This window comes from Caenorhabditis briggsae (assembly GCF_000004555.2).
Source record: "Caenorhabditis briggsae complete genome, chrV, whole genome shotgun sequence".
NCBI classification, from domain to species: domain Eukaryota; kingdom Metazoa; phylum Nematoda; class Chromadorea; order Rhabditida; family Rhabditidae; genus Caenorhabditis; species Caenorhabditis briggsae.
In genome coordinates this window covers 3,290,986-3,307,779 of record NC_013488.2, presented here as the reverse complement: position 1 = coordinate 3,307,779, position 16,794 = coordinate 3,290,986, and the positions used below count along the sequence as shown (strand labels likewise).

Genomic DNA, 16,794 nt, shown 5'->3' with positions numbered 1-16,794 from the left:
TCAAAATGAAAAAAGGAGGCATTTACATATAACTTTTAATTATATTTGTTTTCGATTTGGCAAAGTCTATAGCAACATTTTTGAGAGAAAAATGGCAATTTGAAATTTTGAAAAAGTTTGAAAACTTTCTGATGATTCATTCATGCAAACAAAAGGACATCCTTCTAAACTTTGAACGTTGCGGATCATTGAATCCAATGTCTTTATCAGCTGGATAAACTAAAAGCTATCAATCTGGAGAACTTTATCTGAAAAAGTCTGGAGAAAAAACAGAAGCTTAACTTCATAATATCTGAAAAAATTTTCCATGCTTTCACATTTTTTCAAACCTCCGATTCCCCACAGGAAAAGATCATGTTCATTTTCTCCCATCGGATGTAGTAGGTGCAAATCGGCACCTGAACAAACGAGCAAAAAGACAACTTCTATAGTATCCTTTAGCAACATCAGCATCAATCAGTTTCGATACTATAAAAGTGACACCGATCTTAATGAGATCACCACTTTCGGGCGCCTCGTCTTGGTCGAACGAAGCTCACCGCAACCTATAAAGATGTCGTTCATTTCGGTGGTCATCTCAGTTTTAGCCATGGCTTCTGGAACCAGTGCTGTAATTTCTGGAAACTATAATTGCACCACGTATAATGGAACCGCTGTGAGTTTTTTTTCTGATTTAGACCTGATGGTTTGATTCTAAAGTCATGGGTCTATGCTTTATGAGTAAGGGGCTCTCATCAAGCTCTCGATTCTGACACTACTAACATAATCTTCCACTATAACAATGTTACTATGGAAACCATTTTCCAGTTCGTCTACACCCCAGCGGCCGTTGCCTGCTCTAATGTCATCTCCGACGCCTCCTGCCAAGTCCTCTATGCTGCCCCCGACACCCTCTACCCAGCAGCTGGAAATGATGCGGAGAGAGCTTATGCCTGTTACACCACCGCTACAGCCACTCCAGCTGCCACTGTCAACGATATGGTCACTGCAGCTATCTCCAACTGCCCGAAGACTTGTGGTTTCTGCTGTGCCACCAGTGCTTACTCGTGCTCCAATGTTGCTTGTGAGTCATTTTATGAAGTATTGCTACTAGCTAGATTTTCAGCAATTTCTATTAAGCACATAGAACCTGATACTTCAATTAATTCTTCTTTATACAAAATCAATCCTTCAGACCCACGCCTCACTTGCTCTACAATCACCGCCGCCCAATGTGCATCCTCTGTCTGGCGCACAATCATCGCTGAGGACTGCCCATCATCCTGTGGATTCTGTAATGACGGAGGATGTGTCGACGCTGTCACCAGCTGCGCCAACGACATCACCATCTGCACCACCGTCGGCATGCAAGACTTCGTGAATGAATACTGCCAGAAGACCTGTGCTAGATGCGCCAGCTCCACCACCACCGCTTCTTCGGCCTCTTCTAGTACCTGCACATCCTACAACGCCGATTCCAGCTCCTCCTGCTCGGCATGGGCTACCAATGGATTCTGCACCAACACCTTCTACACCACCGCCCAACGCAAGTCCTATTGTGCGACCACTTGCAAACTCTGCTAGACATATTTTTTGCCCTTTCCAAACTTGCTGGCTAGACTTCACACGGGTTTCGACGATCGACAATTTCCCGAGATGATAATTTTATTGTTGTTCTAAAGTGTTCTGTTTGACCAGCAGATTCATATTTCAATAAAAATTTTTGTCTCTAATTTCTTATCCATTGGGATTATACATATACCAAAGTTTGAAAAAGGTTTATGGAAATCAACCTAAATCTTAGGAAACTGCGCTCCATTGAGAATATGTTCTTGGAAAGAAAAAAGAAAAACCAAGTCGTGCAAGCATAATAAAACCTCCCTTTTTCGACGTACAAAGTTTCCTGGGTCAGAATTTTAATCTTTCAAAATGAGTAGTCAGATTTTCCTCAGAAATGGAAGTCGTGATAAACGTTTTTAAACTCTATATTCTTCCAAACTGCACGAGAAACTCGCCAGCAATATTTCGTGTGCGCTATTTGGGAGCTGGGTCTATTTGATACATTAGTTGTGCTGAAAGAGAGCAATGAACCAAAAATTGACCTTTAAATGGCACTGATCATTAAATCCAGTATGGGCAATGTTCCGGGGAGCAAATTCGTGCACCCAGCAGCTGCACAAACTCCTACACAGCAGTCAAACTACAAAAAAGTTAGGTACTAACCGTTGGAAAATGTTTGAAAGTGATATTGAGATGAAGGTAATAGAGATTCAGATGAAGGTAATAATATCAGTTTTACATCTACATCAAGCTCCACAAGCAAGCTTCATCTCCACGAACGAGCCAAATGTTCTAGCTCGTTTTTTTCGCCCATTATCCGGATGCTTTGGGCAACTGAGCAAACATAAAATACAAAATTCAGATGTATCCGAGCGCAAAAAGTTTACTTATCTCTTTTTTTTTGGCATGCTTTCAACATCAACATCATTTTCTTGATATTCTATAAAAGGGAAGTGTATCCAGCAGACTCTTCACTTTCCGGCGCCTCGTCTTGGTCGAACGAAGCTCACCGCAACTCATCAGGATGTCGTTCATTTTTGTTGCCGTCTACGTTTTAGCCATGGCGTCTGGAACCAGTGCTGTCATTTCTGGAAACTACAACTGCACGACGTATAATGGAACTGCTGTGAGTTTCTTTTCCTCATTTAGACCTGATAGTTTGACCCTCCAATTATCATTAAGTCCGGGTACTTGGTGAGACCTCTATGGAAAAGATAGCTCATGGAGTCCCAAATCTGACACTTGAAACTATGTCTTGCCTTGATAATCACAGTAATCCTGTTACAGTTTGTCTACACCCCAGCCGCTGTTGCCTGCTCCAACGTCATCTCCGACGCGTCCTGTCAAGTCCTCTACGCCGCTCCAAACACCCTCTACCCAGCAGCTGGAAATGATGCGGAGAGAGCTTATGCCTGTTACACCACCGCTACAGCCACCCCAGCTGCCACTGTCAAGGATATGGTCACTGCAGCTATCTCCAACTGCCCAAAGACTTGTGGATTCTGTTGTGCTACCAGTGCTTATTCGTGCTCCAACGTTGCTTGTGAGCCATTTTAAATAGCTAGTGGTCTAGGTTGTTCTGATGAAGGTTGTTATCCATACAGTCAAATGAATCAGAATTACATTAACTGACTGATTAACTGACTAAATAATTAACTGTTTGACCGATTGTGAGCACCTGCCGCGGCCCTAGGATTTTAACCTCTCATTGGACGACGCCCGATTATTGTTACAACCTATAGAAGTTTGAAATAAATCCCATTAAGCTCATAGAACCAACTATTATGACCTAACAATTATTTATACAAAATCAATCCTTCAGACCCACGCCTCACTTGCTCTACAATCACCGCCGCCCAATGCGCATCCTCGGTCTGGCGAACGATCATCGCTGAAGACTGCCCAGCATCCTGTGGATTCTGTAACGACGGAGGATGCGTTGACGCTGTCACCAGCTGCGCCAATGACATCACCATCTGCACCACCGTCGGCATGCAAGACTTCGTGAACACCTACTGCCAGAAGACCTGCGCCAGATGCTCTAGCTCCACCACTACCGCTTCCTCTGCCTCTTCTAGCACTTGCACATCCTACAACGCCGATTCGAGCACCTCATGCACCGCGTGGGCCAAGAACGGATTCTGCACCAACACCTTCTACACCACCGCCCAACGCAAGGCTTACTGTGCTTCCACTTGCAAACTTTGCTAGACTTCTTTCTCTTGACAAGACGGGTACTCGACGACGATGATAAATTAGAAGACGAATCTAGCTTAATTTTATTGTCACATTCAATTATGCCTGACCAGCAGAGTATGTCCAATAAATTTTCTTTATCGTCTTTTTCCGATCTTCCAGTCAGAGACCACTCACCAGGTCACACAGACTACACCACCCTGTTTTGATCTTTTTGGTTGTTCTTTGTTTGTCTGCGTATCTTTTTGTACGCAACGCGTCTGTCATACTCGTAGTCATTGATTTTCTAAAATATGTTGTACCTTTTTCTATTGTCCCTCAAAAAACTACACTCGTAGTTTATTGATTTCACAAAATATGTCTAGTATTCTATGCGGTGTTTGTGAACAGACTTCGGATTCTTTCAATTTTGGAGCACTTTCCTGTAAGTGAGTAAGACATGAATTTTTTCAAACTACGATAATTAATTTTTAGTGCTTGTGCTGCGTTTTTTCGTAGAGTCATCGCTTCTAACAGGATTCCAAAAGTACAATGTGATAGAAAATGCGACCTGACAAGTCGAATTTTAAGGCGGTTATGTTCAAATTTCCGTTATCAAAAATGCCTAAAGATTGGGATGGATTCGAAGATGGTTAAATCTGGAAAACCGGAGGAACCGAGTATTCTGGAAGAACTAAAACAATCATATCGAAATCCCGAAGAGCTCAGAAGGCAAACTTTCAAAAATGATGGACAGTCCAAATTGGTGTTTTTTTTGAGGAAATGGATAATTTGTGTAGAATTGATATAAATTTGATAATGGATACTTTGATGAAGACTTTCACGAGGCTGTCTTCTCCAATGCAAAATAATCAACATCGATGTCTAATTTCGAACTTCTTGGGACCTTTTATAATTGTGGATCAGTGTTTTCTATCAGTTGGTGAGTTGAGTATTTCGTGGTCTGTATCCATCGAAAATTCAAAAAGCTGTATCTTGGCTCTTAGAAAAGCTAGAAACTTGAAATTTAGGCAAAAAAGTGTAGATCTTTTACTATAAGTTTGTTCCTCATGACATTTTACATGTTTCTGTCTAAATTTTGAGTTTCTAGCTCGTCTAGGAGCCAAAATATGGCTATTCGAAGTTTTGAAGGCTAGAAACGTAGCGTGTCTCGTCGTCTGCGCCTCTAGCCTACAAAATTTCAAACAGCCGTATCTTGGCTCTTAGATGAGCTAGATACTCAAAATTTAGATAGAAATCTGTAAATCTTGAGAGGAACAAATTGGTGTCGTGAGGAGCAAAACCTCTGAAGTTGGCAAGGGTAGAGACACAGTGAGCATTGTTGTCTGCTGCTCAAGCTTCAGAATTAATTATTAATTTGTTCCTCACGAAATTCTACACATTCCTGACTTACACGAGCATTTTCAAAGTTCCAACCAAGGAGATTCTAAAGTAGCGGAGACATCTTTGTAAGTGTTTAAGAAAACCGTTTTTCAGCTTAAAAAAAAAGACAATTTTAGATTTTTGGCGCCATATTGGAAACAGAGAAGAACTATAATGGGTCGAACATTTAAAGAATTGAAAATGGACGTTAGCGAATTGCTAGTTTTTTGCGCTTTGATTTATTGGGATTTCGGCCTCCATGAGCAATCCGATGAATGCATTGAAATTCGTCTTGAAAGGCGTTCTGGAATTTTGAAGGAGCTGAAACTCTATGAACAAAGTCTGCGATCCGAAAACGATGCATCTTTGAGGATAGGACAAATAATGTTGGTGCTCCAAATGGTTCAAAAATCCGTGTCGATGATGGAAGAGTACAAAACGATCTCGATAATTTATGATTTGTGTGCGAAGCACTGTCCATTGTTTCAAATGTCGGAGGGTGGACTTTGAAATCAATTTTTTTTCGTTTCCTGTGAGAGATATCAAAAATTAATCAGCTGATAAAATGTTCTTCGTAATTTCAAGAATATTTTATCAGTTGATTACTTTTAGATACATTTCACATGAACCTTGGTCAAAGGTTGGGGGCCCTAGAGAAATGAAGAGGTTTGAAATTTTTCGAATGTTCAAAACCAATTTTACAATTTTCATGAAATTTGTTACCAATTCAATTACAGCTTCAAAATTTGCTTTATTTCACTATCATGACTAATTTTTGAGATTATATGCCAGATTATGAAGGATGATCTCTTGTTGTGTTTTTTTTTGGATTCTGATAGAAATTATTCAAACTAGGCAAATCTACATAATCTCCGTTTGGCATCACAAAAAGTTCGGATCCGTGGGATCGCCATGCGCCGTCCAGTAAGGCAAAAGGCGCTATAAATTGGTGGCCAAGGAATTTTCGTTGCTCATCGTTGATAGGAGTAATAGATTGAAAGAATTGAGACAGATGCAGATGAATTAGGTCAATGTCTTTGGAGAAAATCTCGTCGAGCGCTTAGTAGTTTGTAGCGTTGAGTTTGCGATCCTGGAAAGTGATAGATTTTTTGTTTGCTATTCGTCCTGTATTGTGTAACAAGAGAAACAACCAGGGTTACAATGTGAACGGTTGGACAAATAGGGTTTTGAAAAATGTATAGATTTCTGATATCTGTGCTAGTTTTGGTCAGACCGCTAAAATTAAGATGGTCCTTGCCTTATTGAACGCATTTCATTCACGAATTCTCATCTTCTAGCATTTTCCAAATTTCGATGAGCCTCTTTCATCTGATCCAACAAGTTTCCCACTGCCCATCCGTTACTACTACTCGTCCCTTCTCTTGGCTGTGTTTCATTTTTGGTGATTCCTGATAACACTGCCGTTGTCTTCATTCCAATCCTAAGACATTTGTCGTATTTACAAAATGGGCAGAGCTTTCTTGAAACTACAGTATCCAGCTCACAGTTTCCGTTACACATTCTCCATGTGCTCTTTTAGGCCCTGGCAACTTCTCAGAATTTCTCTGAGATGTAAATTTTATTATATTTCAGTTTCTAGTATAATTTGTGACGACACCTGGGAAAACGTTTCTAAATTTGGAAACCTTGGAGTAACCAGATTTGGTTCGGTGCTCTCAGAAGCCTTATGACTTTGAGAGAAGGATCAGAAAAACAAAATGTAGAGATTGAAAATCCCACTTCAGCGTTTTCAAAATTTCAAGAATTCGAAAATGCTGAAAAGGTTGTTGGCTTATATTGAACGAATCTCAGTCAATTGGGTACTACAAATATTCACTTTTTTTGATAATTTTGGAAGATTTAAAAAAAGACACTCACCGAAACAAAAGTGCTCAGAATGCACAATTTTCACAGTGCAGCTACAAACTCTACTATATGGGCGTGGCGTTCTTCGGTTCATTTATTTTTTAGGATTTTTTTTCTAGGGTTGCTCTTTGGAACTTAAAAGAAAATTTAATGAAAAACAGAAGTTTTGAAAACCTCGAAAATCGATAACATACATAATAACCTGTTCATATGCACTCCCGCCTTTTTGTCATCTTTTTGGTCACTTTAGCCACAAATTTTGCGTCTGCGTCTCTCTCTATTTTCATTTTTGCCAATCGGGGGAAACAACAGTGAACACAAACTACACTTTGTGTTAATTTCTTCAGTGGACACGAATTTTTATGTCAAGTCGGAGAGAGAGAGAGACTAAAAAAGACGAAGAGACGCAGAATGAACTTGATTATTTGCTCTGTGTGTTGGGGGATACTCCCCGCCCCAGAAAAAGTGGAGAATCCTTATTACCTTTTTTTTACGTTGGATATGTATTTCTTATTTTTGACATAAAAAGTTTTGGGGTTATAATTTTTTTGATTTGATTCATGTGGTTTCTGCTTATCTTATCAGCCCTTTCCGGTCATCTTTGTATGATTTGGGTATCCCCTTCTCTTATTGATTTTTCGTTTAGGTTTTTACAACTGTTGGTATCTTGAACTTTTTAGATAAAATTTTTCTAAATTTCCAACAAAAAAAGTTCCAGAAAAAAAAACAATGGAGAGTCCGCCAAGTCTTCTTTATTGTGGAGTTTGTAGCGACACTGCGGACGCTGTGCATTTCGGAGGGCTTTCGTGTCGGCGAGTGTTTATTTTCTAAAATTAATCAATCAAAATGATCCTGAATAAACCCAAAGTGACTGGAAACCATTTAGAAATTCATAAAAATTTATTTAAATTTGTTACTAGTAGACCTCTCAAAGAAGCCCACTTTATACTTCCACTTTGAGCTCAATTATCTTGGTTCCTATGTAAGGTAATAAAAATTAATCTACTGATAAATTATTAATCATAATATCACCTATATTTTAACAGTTGACAGTGTTTTGATAACTGTTGTAGGAACCGAGATAATTGAGCTCAAAGTGGACGAACAGGGTGGTCTTCAGAAATACGGTAGTCCCAAATTGACGGAAATAGTTCCAAAACAAGCCGACAGCTGTTTTTGCTGTTTTTCACATTTAGAAATTCATAAAAGCTAAATTTTGATCCTGAAGTTTCTGAAATTGGTTTTTCATGATCCTTTTCAAAAGTCATACGGCTCCTGAGCAACAAACCAAATCTTATTACGACTTTTAATTTTAGTACCGTTTCCCAAAATAATAAATTTCACCTTTTCAGAGCATGCGCCGCATTTTTCCGTCGAAAAGTGGCCGGTGGAAAAATGAGCATTGGAAGAAGATGTTTCGGAAACTGCAAACTGGATACTGTAGTTTCAAGAAGACTCTGCCCATTTTGCCGATACGACAAGTGTCTTAGGATTGGGATGAAGACAACAGCAGTGTTATCGAGACTAGCCACAGTGAAAACAGAGCCAGGAGAAGGGACAAGTAGTGGTAGTGGATGGGCAATGGGAAATTTGTTGGAGCAGATGAAAGAGGCCCATCGGAATTTGGAAAATGCTAGAAGAGCAGAATTCATGAATGAGGTAAGGATACGATTTCTATAAGATTCATAACATAGCGTACTCAAATCAAACTTTTTGAACTAAAAATCGAAAACTGCGAAAATGCGGATTTTGTTTGAATCAACTATGTATATTTAAATGCTGATGTCCAATCCAGAAGTCGTTTCTTTCAAAAAATTTGTTCAATCCTGATGGGGGTCCTGAACTTTTTGTAAACTTTGTAATACCCTCTAGCTTCCAGCTTTGAGCCAATTCTGCGCGGTTCCTGTAAAAGATACCGTAAAACCTGTTTTAGAAGGACCCCTGAAATTGAAGGGCCCCTCTAATTGAAGTGCCCCCCTAGGGACCCCACAAAAAATAGAAAGGCAAGCCCTTCTAATACAGGTTTTACGGTATACAAAAGTTGTCCACTGAAAAATTTTTTCATCATATTATCAGAATTTTTTGACAGTTTACACAATTTTGATATCTTATACAGGAATCGATATAATAGAGCTTGAAAGTGAGGGTGTCCTTCTATTACAGGTCTTACGGTATTAAACACATTTTCACCCTTTCAAATTGTAACCCTAGTTCCCTCTGCTACACTAAAAACAACAAATAGCGAACTATGTGTTTCATTCCAGGATCGCAAACCGAACGCTACAAACTACAAAGTGCTCAACGAGATTTACTCCAAAGACATTAACCTAATTTATCAACACCTATCTGTATTCTTTCAATCCATTACTCCTATTAACGATGAGCAACGTAAATTCCTTGGCCACCAGTTCATGCACCTTTTGCTTTACTAGATGGCTCTTGGCGATCCCAAGGAACCGAACTTTTTGTGATGCCAAACGGGGATTATGTAGATTTGCAAAATTTGGATAATTTTTATCAGAACCCAGACGAACAAGATGGTAGTATAGCAGAGAATGTTACGACGTAAGTTGGCATTAACACAATAAACCGGAAAAGAAGAATTTCAGACTAATGAAACCATATTGGCATTTGAATAACCGAGTGTTAAGGAAAAATCTGGTAGAGGTGAATCTAGATTTATCGGAATTTTTATTTGTCAGTGCGCTCATTTTTTGGGATTTCGGTAAGTGTGATTGGCTCTGTGTCTTTGAATCTTTGAAAAAATTTTCAGGCGTTCCGGAACAATCAGATGAGTGTATAAAGGTTTGCAAGCTGATGAGGTCCCGGATTTTCGAAGAGTTGACGACATATGAAAAATCTAAAATAATGACAGAAGATCATTCATTACGAGTTGGAGAGATTGTGATAGTGTTACAAGCAGTTCAAAAGGCACTTGGGATCATGCACGAGTGTAGAGATATTTCCATCGCTTATAATTTACACGGCAGGGAGTGTCCGTTGTTCAAAATTCCGGAAGGTTCATAATAAAAATATGCTCAATAAAGAGATTGTTTAACCTCGAAAATGAATGTTATTGTTTTGGTACTAGTTCTAAGTACCGTATGCTCATCTCACTGAGTAGAAAGATCTGTAAAGTATGGTTTTTGAAAATCGTAAACTTGGCTTCAATTGTTTTATTTGGTTCCAGACCTCATTTTTTAATCAGAGGGAGGGGAGACAGAAATAGGCAACAAAATGTAGAAGCGGAATTTGGAGGTTCGCTGGGGCGCGATTTCTGACAAGGAGGGTTGAACTCCAGTGTTTCAAAAAGTTTCTTTAAGATCGAGATGCTCTTTCAGCTTCTGTGGCTGCGTAGATCATCCTAAATGCTCTAATATAAACCTACTCTATACGTCCAATTTAAGCTCAAATATCTCGGTTTCTGAAAAAGATATCAGAAATTTGTTTAAAAAAATATTGCTGATATTATGATGAACAATTTATCTGTTGACAACTTTTCGATATCTCTTATAGAAACCGAATTAATTGAGCTCAAAATGCGCGTATAGAGTAAACTTTTATTACGGCATTTACAGTATTCCAGGAACACGCTTTTTTTATTTCCACCTCCTTTAAACAAGCTACAAAATTATGGCGACCCCTGCCAAAAATGCCAAAAAGCCCAACTGACAAAATACTTTTAACTTGAAGATAAACACTTGGCATTTTGGCTATTTTTTGGTAATATTTACAGAAAACGAGAAAAATTGATTTTCTGAAACAAGTTCTGGAGAATTTCAAGGTTAAAATTTATAGAAATGACATGTTTTTTAACATACTATAACCAGAAAAATGAATATTCAAAGATCTGATTTCGGATTTTTTTTAGAAAATCCAAAATAGGCTGAAGTAAACCTTCAAATCAAATTTATGCCCTCTTTGACTACAGCCGGTATCAAAAAATCCATGCCATGAAGTTGAAGAATCACAAAATAATTATTGACATCTTCCAAATGTTTTTCAGCCAAAGTGATAAGCGATAACAATTCCGTATATCTACAAGGTCCAAGTTTCTCATATGTTTCCATACAATATTCGAAAAGTGCATTGCTATAAACACTCTGATAGGTGGACACCAAAATCTGCCCAGTTTCAGATAAATCGAGTAGTGCTGAAAGTATTCTGATTCGGTTTGATACAGTATCCAACGGAAATTTTCACCTGGATTGCAAAAGATCAATATCAAAACTAGCAAGAACTCCTCTTTGCTCAACTGGAGCTCAATAAATTTGGAGACCAACCGTGTTCGGATTCGATTCCCGATTTCTTCTAGACCCTTCACATCAGGAGTAAAGGGAAGAACATCGGAACCATCAGGAAAGGATAAAGCATGCTGATTAGAAAAATAAGCTCGAGATGCAGCCGAAAAGCTTGAGACTTTGATAAAAGAGGATTTTACCAGAATCAATTGGTCTGAAGAATTGGCCAGATAAATGAAGGGAAGCTTTTTCATAAACTCTATAGTGGCTATTGAACTGATATAGATCCAAGAACTGAATTTCATTGGAACCAAATCGTTTCTTTGTTGGTATTTTAATTTTTTAAAGAATAATATTGTTGATACATTCAAATCTGGATCTAAAGGATGATAGTCTGAAAGAATACGGTTTCGATGCCGATCAAAATCAGAAAGTTTTTCGAAAAGTTCTTCGAGTGGCAGTTTTGGAACCAGGGGTTCCAAAGTCATTCCAGATTGAAGGCATTTGTGAAAGCGACAGAATTGACAACCGGCGAGAAAATCTGGAATAGAATTTATCATTAGATCTGAAACAGGATTTCAGATTATACCTTTCGGACAAGCTTGATTCCCGGACAAACAAGGTTTCAATAGCGCTTCTTTAACCACATGACGACGGAAGAACATCTTACAAGCACTGCAACAGTCAACCTGAAACGGGAGTTACGGTAATTTTTACAAATCTACAAACTTACTCCATAACTGAAGTCACTTGTAAGACGTGCACAGATAACACATTTTTTGGCGACATGAACCATTTTCATTTGATAAGGATACTAAAGAAAGTGGCTTAAGACCTAGATCTACCGTAACCAGGAAGACGTCGATTGTTTTTGTTCCCACCCACATTCCTTTTATTTGACTCCAATGGGCGTTCGAATAAAAAAAACTCTGACTTAACACTGGGCACAAACTCCACTAAGCATAAACCCCATAGAAGCACCTGTAATAATAATGAAGATTGTGTGTGTAGGTTGATTCATTGTAATAGCCTGATGAAGGTTCTCTGATGTTAGGGTTAACTACTTTAAAAAATTGTAAGAACACATGGAACCTATGAAAAATTCGTAAATTACCTTATCAAAAATCCCTGGAGTGCAACGAGTTACTGTAAACACTCAAGTAGAAGGACCACTCTAACTATTAACTTTCAGCCAGTTTATCTCGGTTTCTTGAAAGATATTTAAAAGTGGTCGACTAACAAAATGATTGTGATATTATGATGAGCATTTTATCAGTTGAACACTTTTTGATATCTTTCTCAGGAAATTAGATAAATTGGCTCCAAGTTGACAACTTGAGGGAGTGGGCATTCTATCAGTGTTTACAGTAAACCTTAAATGTTGTTCAGTGCAACCGAAAAGTTAATCTCACTCTAATGAAAATTTGAGCCAATTATCTTGTAAGTCTTTAATTATGCCATTCTTTTTATTTATTCTTACTCAATTTGAAAACTATTCAGACCAATTCAAAAACACTCCAACCCTCAAAATCACTGTCTCCATTTCCACACATCATTTCCAGACGATACTGTTTTTCTATCAATCGCTTCAGCTGTCTTCCGTAACATCTGAAATTGATTCCTCATGTTATGTCCTTGTGGTGGCTATGAGACGAGGTTAAAATACTAGTTTATTTACATAGAGAGAACCATTTAATGCAGAACTTATATAGGCTGTTGTTATCGCCACGTAGATCTGAGGGTTGACGTCATCCAGACAGTTCACGCCACAACACCTCCCCTTCTTCACAAGAAGTCCTTTGTCTACTGCCGAATTCTTCCACGAAGTTCCAATGCAGCCGCTGCTTAGACTCCACAGCTTTCCTTTTGACTGGATACATCTCAGTCGTTGTTGCATCGATTTTAATATGATCTCTATCTCAAGGGCAACCAGGACGTCGTCCATGAATCCGGTTTTCCTCCAGGTACTTATGCCTGCTTACCAGTCCATACAGAGCATCCATCCGTTGCTGAATTCAGAAGTCCATCGATCCATTTGATCTTCACTCGCAGTTCTTCGATCTTCACTCATTTTTGGTCCATCGATCTTCACCTCCAACGGCGCTCCTGGCTTTCTGAATGTGATCCCAAGATCTCCATCCACCACACCGGCCATTTCGATGCCGAATCCACGACACCGGGGACTTCTCTTTGCTCTTCCTCGCTCCGCTTCACACCAGACATCATTGTTCGATGGATCCAGCTTCGATCCATCTCATCCTGATGGCCACTGTTATGTCCTTGTGGTGGCTATGAGACGAGGGATAAACTACTAGTTTATTTACATAGAGAGAACCATTTAATACAGAGTTCAATAAGTTTATATAGGCTGTTGTTATCGCTACGTAGATCTGAGGGTTGACGTCATCCAGACAGTTCACGCCACAACGACTCACTAAAAATTAACATTCATGGTATCCATTTTTCAGACGGTTTCTGACTTGCCTTTCGTGTTTTGGCTAGAAAAAAAGTGACTTTGAAAAACAAAAGTCAAGGAAAAATATATTTAGTATTATTAGAAAAAAACATGTTTTTTCAAAAAATACGTATACATTCATGATACTAGACTTTTTGCAAAAAAAAGGAAATGGTACAGTACTGGCCAAAAAGGTATTCGCAAACGGTTTTTTGAGAGTAACTTTGCTGAAACTTAAGGGATCGATCTGAAAATTTTACTGTGCATGTCGTACACGGTGACGACAAATTGCGTACAAGGAAATTGCATCATTTTCAGAAATTTTTTGTTTTTTTCAATTTTTTCAATTTTTTCGTTTTTTCACTTTTTTCATATTTTTATATTTTTGGATATTATGGTTTCTAAGAATGTTGGTTTTGGCTCCTATGTATTTAAAACTGTTTACAGACATGGCCAGACCCCTCGGAAAAAAAAAACATCTCTCAGGACATCCGTAAAGCCATCGTCATCGGCTTCAGAAGTGGATGTTCCAAGGACCTCTTGGCGCAGCAGTTCAATGTTACTAAACGTGCCATCGAGAAGATCTTGAAGCAGTTTCGGGATGAGGTAATATTCAAAAATAGTATAGTTATGGAAAAAAATGTTTAGGGAGCCTTGGCGGAGCGAAAATCGCCTGGAAGACCGCGTATCACGTCGAAGAACATGGATCGGAACATCGTCCGAGTTTCAAGAGAGGATCCCCAGAGGAGTTCTACGGACATTCAGATGGTCGTGAAGACACCAAATGAAGTCACACCATCCCTGAGAACCGTCAGAAGACGTCTTCAAGATGCTGGACTCCATGGACGACGGCCAGCTAAGAAACCATCGATCAGCAAGAAGAACAGAATCGCCCGCGTAGCATGGGCCAGAGCTCATCTCCACTGGGGACGTCAGGATTGGGCTAATCACGTGTTCAGCGACGAATCCAAGTTCAATCTGTTCGGTACTGACGGTATCAAGTGGATTCGCCGTCCGGTTGGATGTCGGTTCGATCCCAGCTACCAGCTCCAAACCGTCAAGCATGGAGGTGGATCGGTGATGGTCTGGGGCTGCTTCTCTGGGACTTCAATCGGCCCGCTGAGAAGAATTACAAGCATCATGGATCGCTTTGTGTATGAAGACATCTTGGAGAACACAATGAGACCCTGGGCAAGGTCTACTGTGGGCCGGGCGTTCGTTTTCCAACAGGATAACGACCCGAAGCACACCTCGAAGCACATCAAGGAGTGGTTCCGACGCCGCCACGTGGATCTTCTGGACTGGCCAAGTCAATCTCCGGACTTGAATCCGATCGAACACCTCTGGGAGCATGTCGAGAGACAGCTTAGAGGGGTTCGTGCCTCGAATGCCAACCAGAAGTTCGACCAACTCCAAGATGTCTGGCAGGCCATCCCGATGTCTGTCATCGACACCCTTCTCGACTCGATGCCAAGAAGATGTCAAACGGTAATCGACGCCAAAGGCTTCCCAACGAAGTACTAAAGCTATTTTATTCATTTTCTATTATTATTTTTCGTTTACCGGTCTATCCTAGATCTCAGAAGTCAAAGTTCCATTTACCGGTTTTTTGCAATTTTCATGAATTTTTCGATTTTTTTTCAATTTTTTGAAATTTTGACTATTCTTGTTGTTGAATCAGTTTCTTTTACCGTTTTAAACTTTGTCTTAAAATATCAGATCGATCCCTTAAGTTTCAGCAAAGTTACTCTCAAAAAACCGTTTGCGAATACCTTTTTGGCCAGTACTGTATCTAGAAGTGGCTGAAAAATGGTTTTAGGCCATTTATATAGCCACCAAATCATGAGAAAAACACAAATCATGGACATATGAAATTTCGTTCCGCATACATCATCACGTTTTCTTCCGTATAAAACTACACTGAATATACTAGTTAGGCACATTTGAGATCATATTTTGGAAGTAAAGCATATAACTCTTCCTGTTTAATAAAAAGGATACCATAGTTCCTTACAAACCAAATGCACCATCCCCTTCAAGGAAGGTTAAAATTTATTATTGTGACTCACAAAAAGAATTCCCATTTTTAGAAATTCCTGACTTTGTAGACTAACTTTCTGTAGAAGTGCTGGATGGTCGATTATTTATTTGCAAAACACAGAATATACAAAAATGATTTTTCACAAAAAATTATGCGGAGACTTTCGAGTCAACAGTTCCATTTCCTTGAAGAGAAAGAGCAACTTGAGCAGCAATGTGGAAGATTGTGTCGACTTCCTGAAATACCCCTTATTAATTCGAAATGTTCTAAAAGTTTTTAGAACTCACAATAGGGAACTGTTTCTTCAATTTATTGATTGCTTCTTTCTGATCCTCGATTTTTTGATTCTTGTTATCCAGAATTTTCTTGATGTCCTCAAATACGTTTCCAAGGTTTCCAAGGATTTTGGCAATTCCATCAAGCAGTTTCTCGACTAGTTCGGCTACGGAAGCGAGAAGTTTCGCGATGAGGTTCTGGAAAAGTGCATTATGAACATTTTGAATACAATTAACTTCTACCTCATCCAGTTTTCCTTTCAAAAGTTTAGTGAGCTTTTCGATTACTTGTTCAACTGTCAGCGTAGTATCAGAGAGGATTTTCACAACTTTCGGGAGCAATTTCTTTGGAATTTTCTCAAGGAAATCGGTAAGGAAATCAGGAAGCTCTGTGATATCTCCAACGATTGGAAGTCCCAATCCACCTGGTGCTCCTCCAATAGTAGCCAAAAGGTTTTCAATGATTTCCTGACTTTGTCCAAGAAGGCTCTCCACAATTCCACCGACACATTCTTTTCCGTTTCCGATGACATTTCCAACGGATCCTCCAATGTCTTCAACGGGAAGCTTCAGACCATATCCTCCAGAGAGAAGAGCAATGGAAGCGAAAATAGCAAGGGTGGCTTTGAAGGAGAACATTCTGAAATTTTACAGATATTTAGAAAAAATGTAAAACTAAAAAGTTGATTGTTTCCCGGTGGTCTGGGTGTTATTTTATACCAAAAATCGAAGTGGATCTTTGTAAAAATTTTACTCGTGTGAAAGCTTAAAGGATGATTTTTGATATGTTTCTGTGAAATGCAAACTAGGAATCTTTGC

The 16,794-nt window shown here is 39.2% G+C and overlaps 7 protein-coding genes across 7 annotated transcripts; 4 read left to right on the top strand and 3 right to left on the bottom strand.

Moving 5' to 3' along the window:
* Nucleotides 1–553: 553 nt before the first annotated feature.
* CBG10495 lies at nt 554–1,563 on the top strand (the record flags this gene model as incomplete). Its single annotated transcript, XM_002635784.1, has 3 exons — nt 554–655; nt 808–1,063; nt 1,175–1,563. The coding sequence occupies 3 exons, from the start codon at nt 554–556 to the stop codon at nt 1,561–1,563; spliced, it is 747 nt and encodes a 248-aa protein (XP_002635830.1).
* Nucleotides 1,564–2,563: 1,000 nt separating this feature from the next.
* On the top strand, nt 2,564–3,750 carry CBG10496 (the record flags this gene model as incomplete). The annotated part of the gene is made up of 3 exons (XM_002635785.1): nt 2,564–2,665; nt 2,827–3,082; nt 3,362–3,750. 3 exons carry the CDS (start codon nt 2,564–2,566, stop codon nt 3,748–3,750), a joined length of 747 nt encoding a protein of 248 aa, XP_002635831.1.
* Nucleotides 3,751–4,092: 342 nt separating this feature from the next.
* Cbr-nhr-238 lies at nt 4,093–4,289 on the top strand (the record flags this gene model as incomplete). Its single annotated transcript, XM_045236786.1, has 2 exons — nt 4,093–4,159; nt 4,210–4,289. 2 exons carry the CDS (start codon nt 4,093–4,095, stop codon nt 4,287–4,289), a joined length of 147 nt encoding a protein of 48 aa, XP_045094299.1.
* A 1,634-nt stretch (nt 4,290–5,923) lies between these two features.
* On the bottom strand, nt 5,924–6,615 carry CBG10498 (the record flags this gene model as incomplete). The annotated part of the gene is given in 3 exon segments (XM_002635787.1): nt 5,924–6,157; nt 6,162–6,222; nt 6,437–6,615. Coding segments are annotated over 3 exon segments (474 nt in total), but the record flags the coding sequence as incomplete, so codon positions are not given.
* Nucleotides 6,616–7,692: 1,077 nt separating this feature from the next.
* Cbr-nhr-237 lies at nt 7,693–9,990 on the top strand (the record flags this gene model as incomplete). The annotated part of the gene is made up of 6 exons (XM_002635788.1): nt 7,693–7,775; nt 8,316–8,622; nt 9,228–9,351; nt 9,396–9,528; nt 9,573–9,688; nt 9,737–9,990. 6 exons carry the CDS (start codon nt 7,693–7,695, stop codon nt 9,988–9,990), a joined length of 1,017 nt encoding a protein of 338 aa, XP_002635834.1.
* Nucleotides 9,991–10,862: 872 nt separating this feature from the next.
* CBG10500 lies at nt 10,863–12,000 on the bottom strand (the record flags this gene model as incomplete). The annotated part of the gene is made up of 4 exons (XM_002635789.2): nt 10,863–11,116; nt 11,167–11,745; nt 11,794–11,893; nt 11,938–12,000. The coding sequence occupies 4 exons, from the start codon at nt 11,998–12,000 to the stop codon at nt 10,863–10,865; spliced, it is 996 nt and encodes a 331-aa protein (XP_002635835.2).
* A 3,849-nt stretch (nt 12,001–15,849) lies between these two features.
* CBG10502 lies at nt 15,850–16,614 on the bottom strand (the record flags this gene model as incomplete). The annotated part of the gene is made up of 3 exons (XM_002635790.1): nt 15,850–15,936; nt 15,988–16,173; nt 16,219–16,614. The coding sequence occupies 3 exons, from the start codon at nt 16,612–16,614 to the stop codon at nt 15,850–15,852; spliced, it is 669 nt and encodes a 222-aa protein (XP_002635836.1).
* Nucleotides 16,615–16,794: the final 180 nt, after the last annotated feature.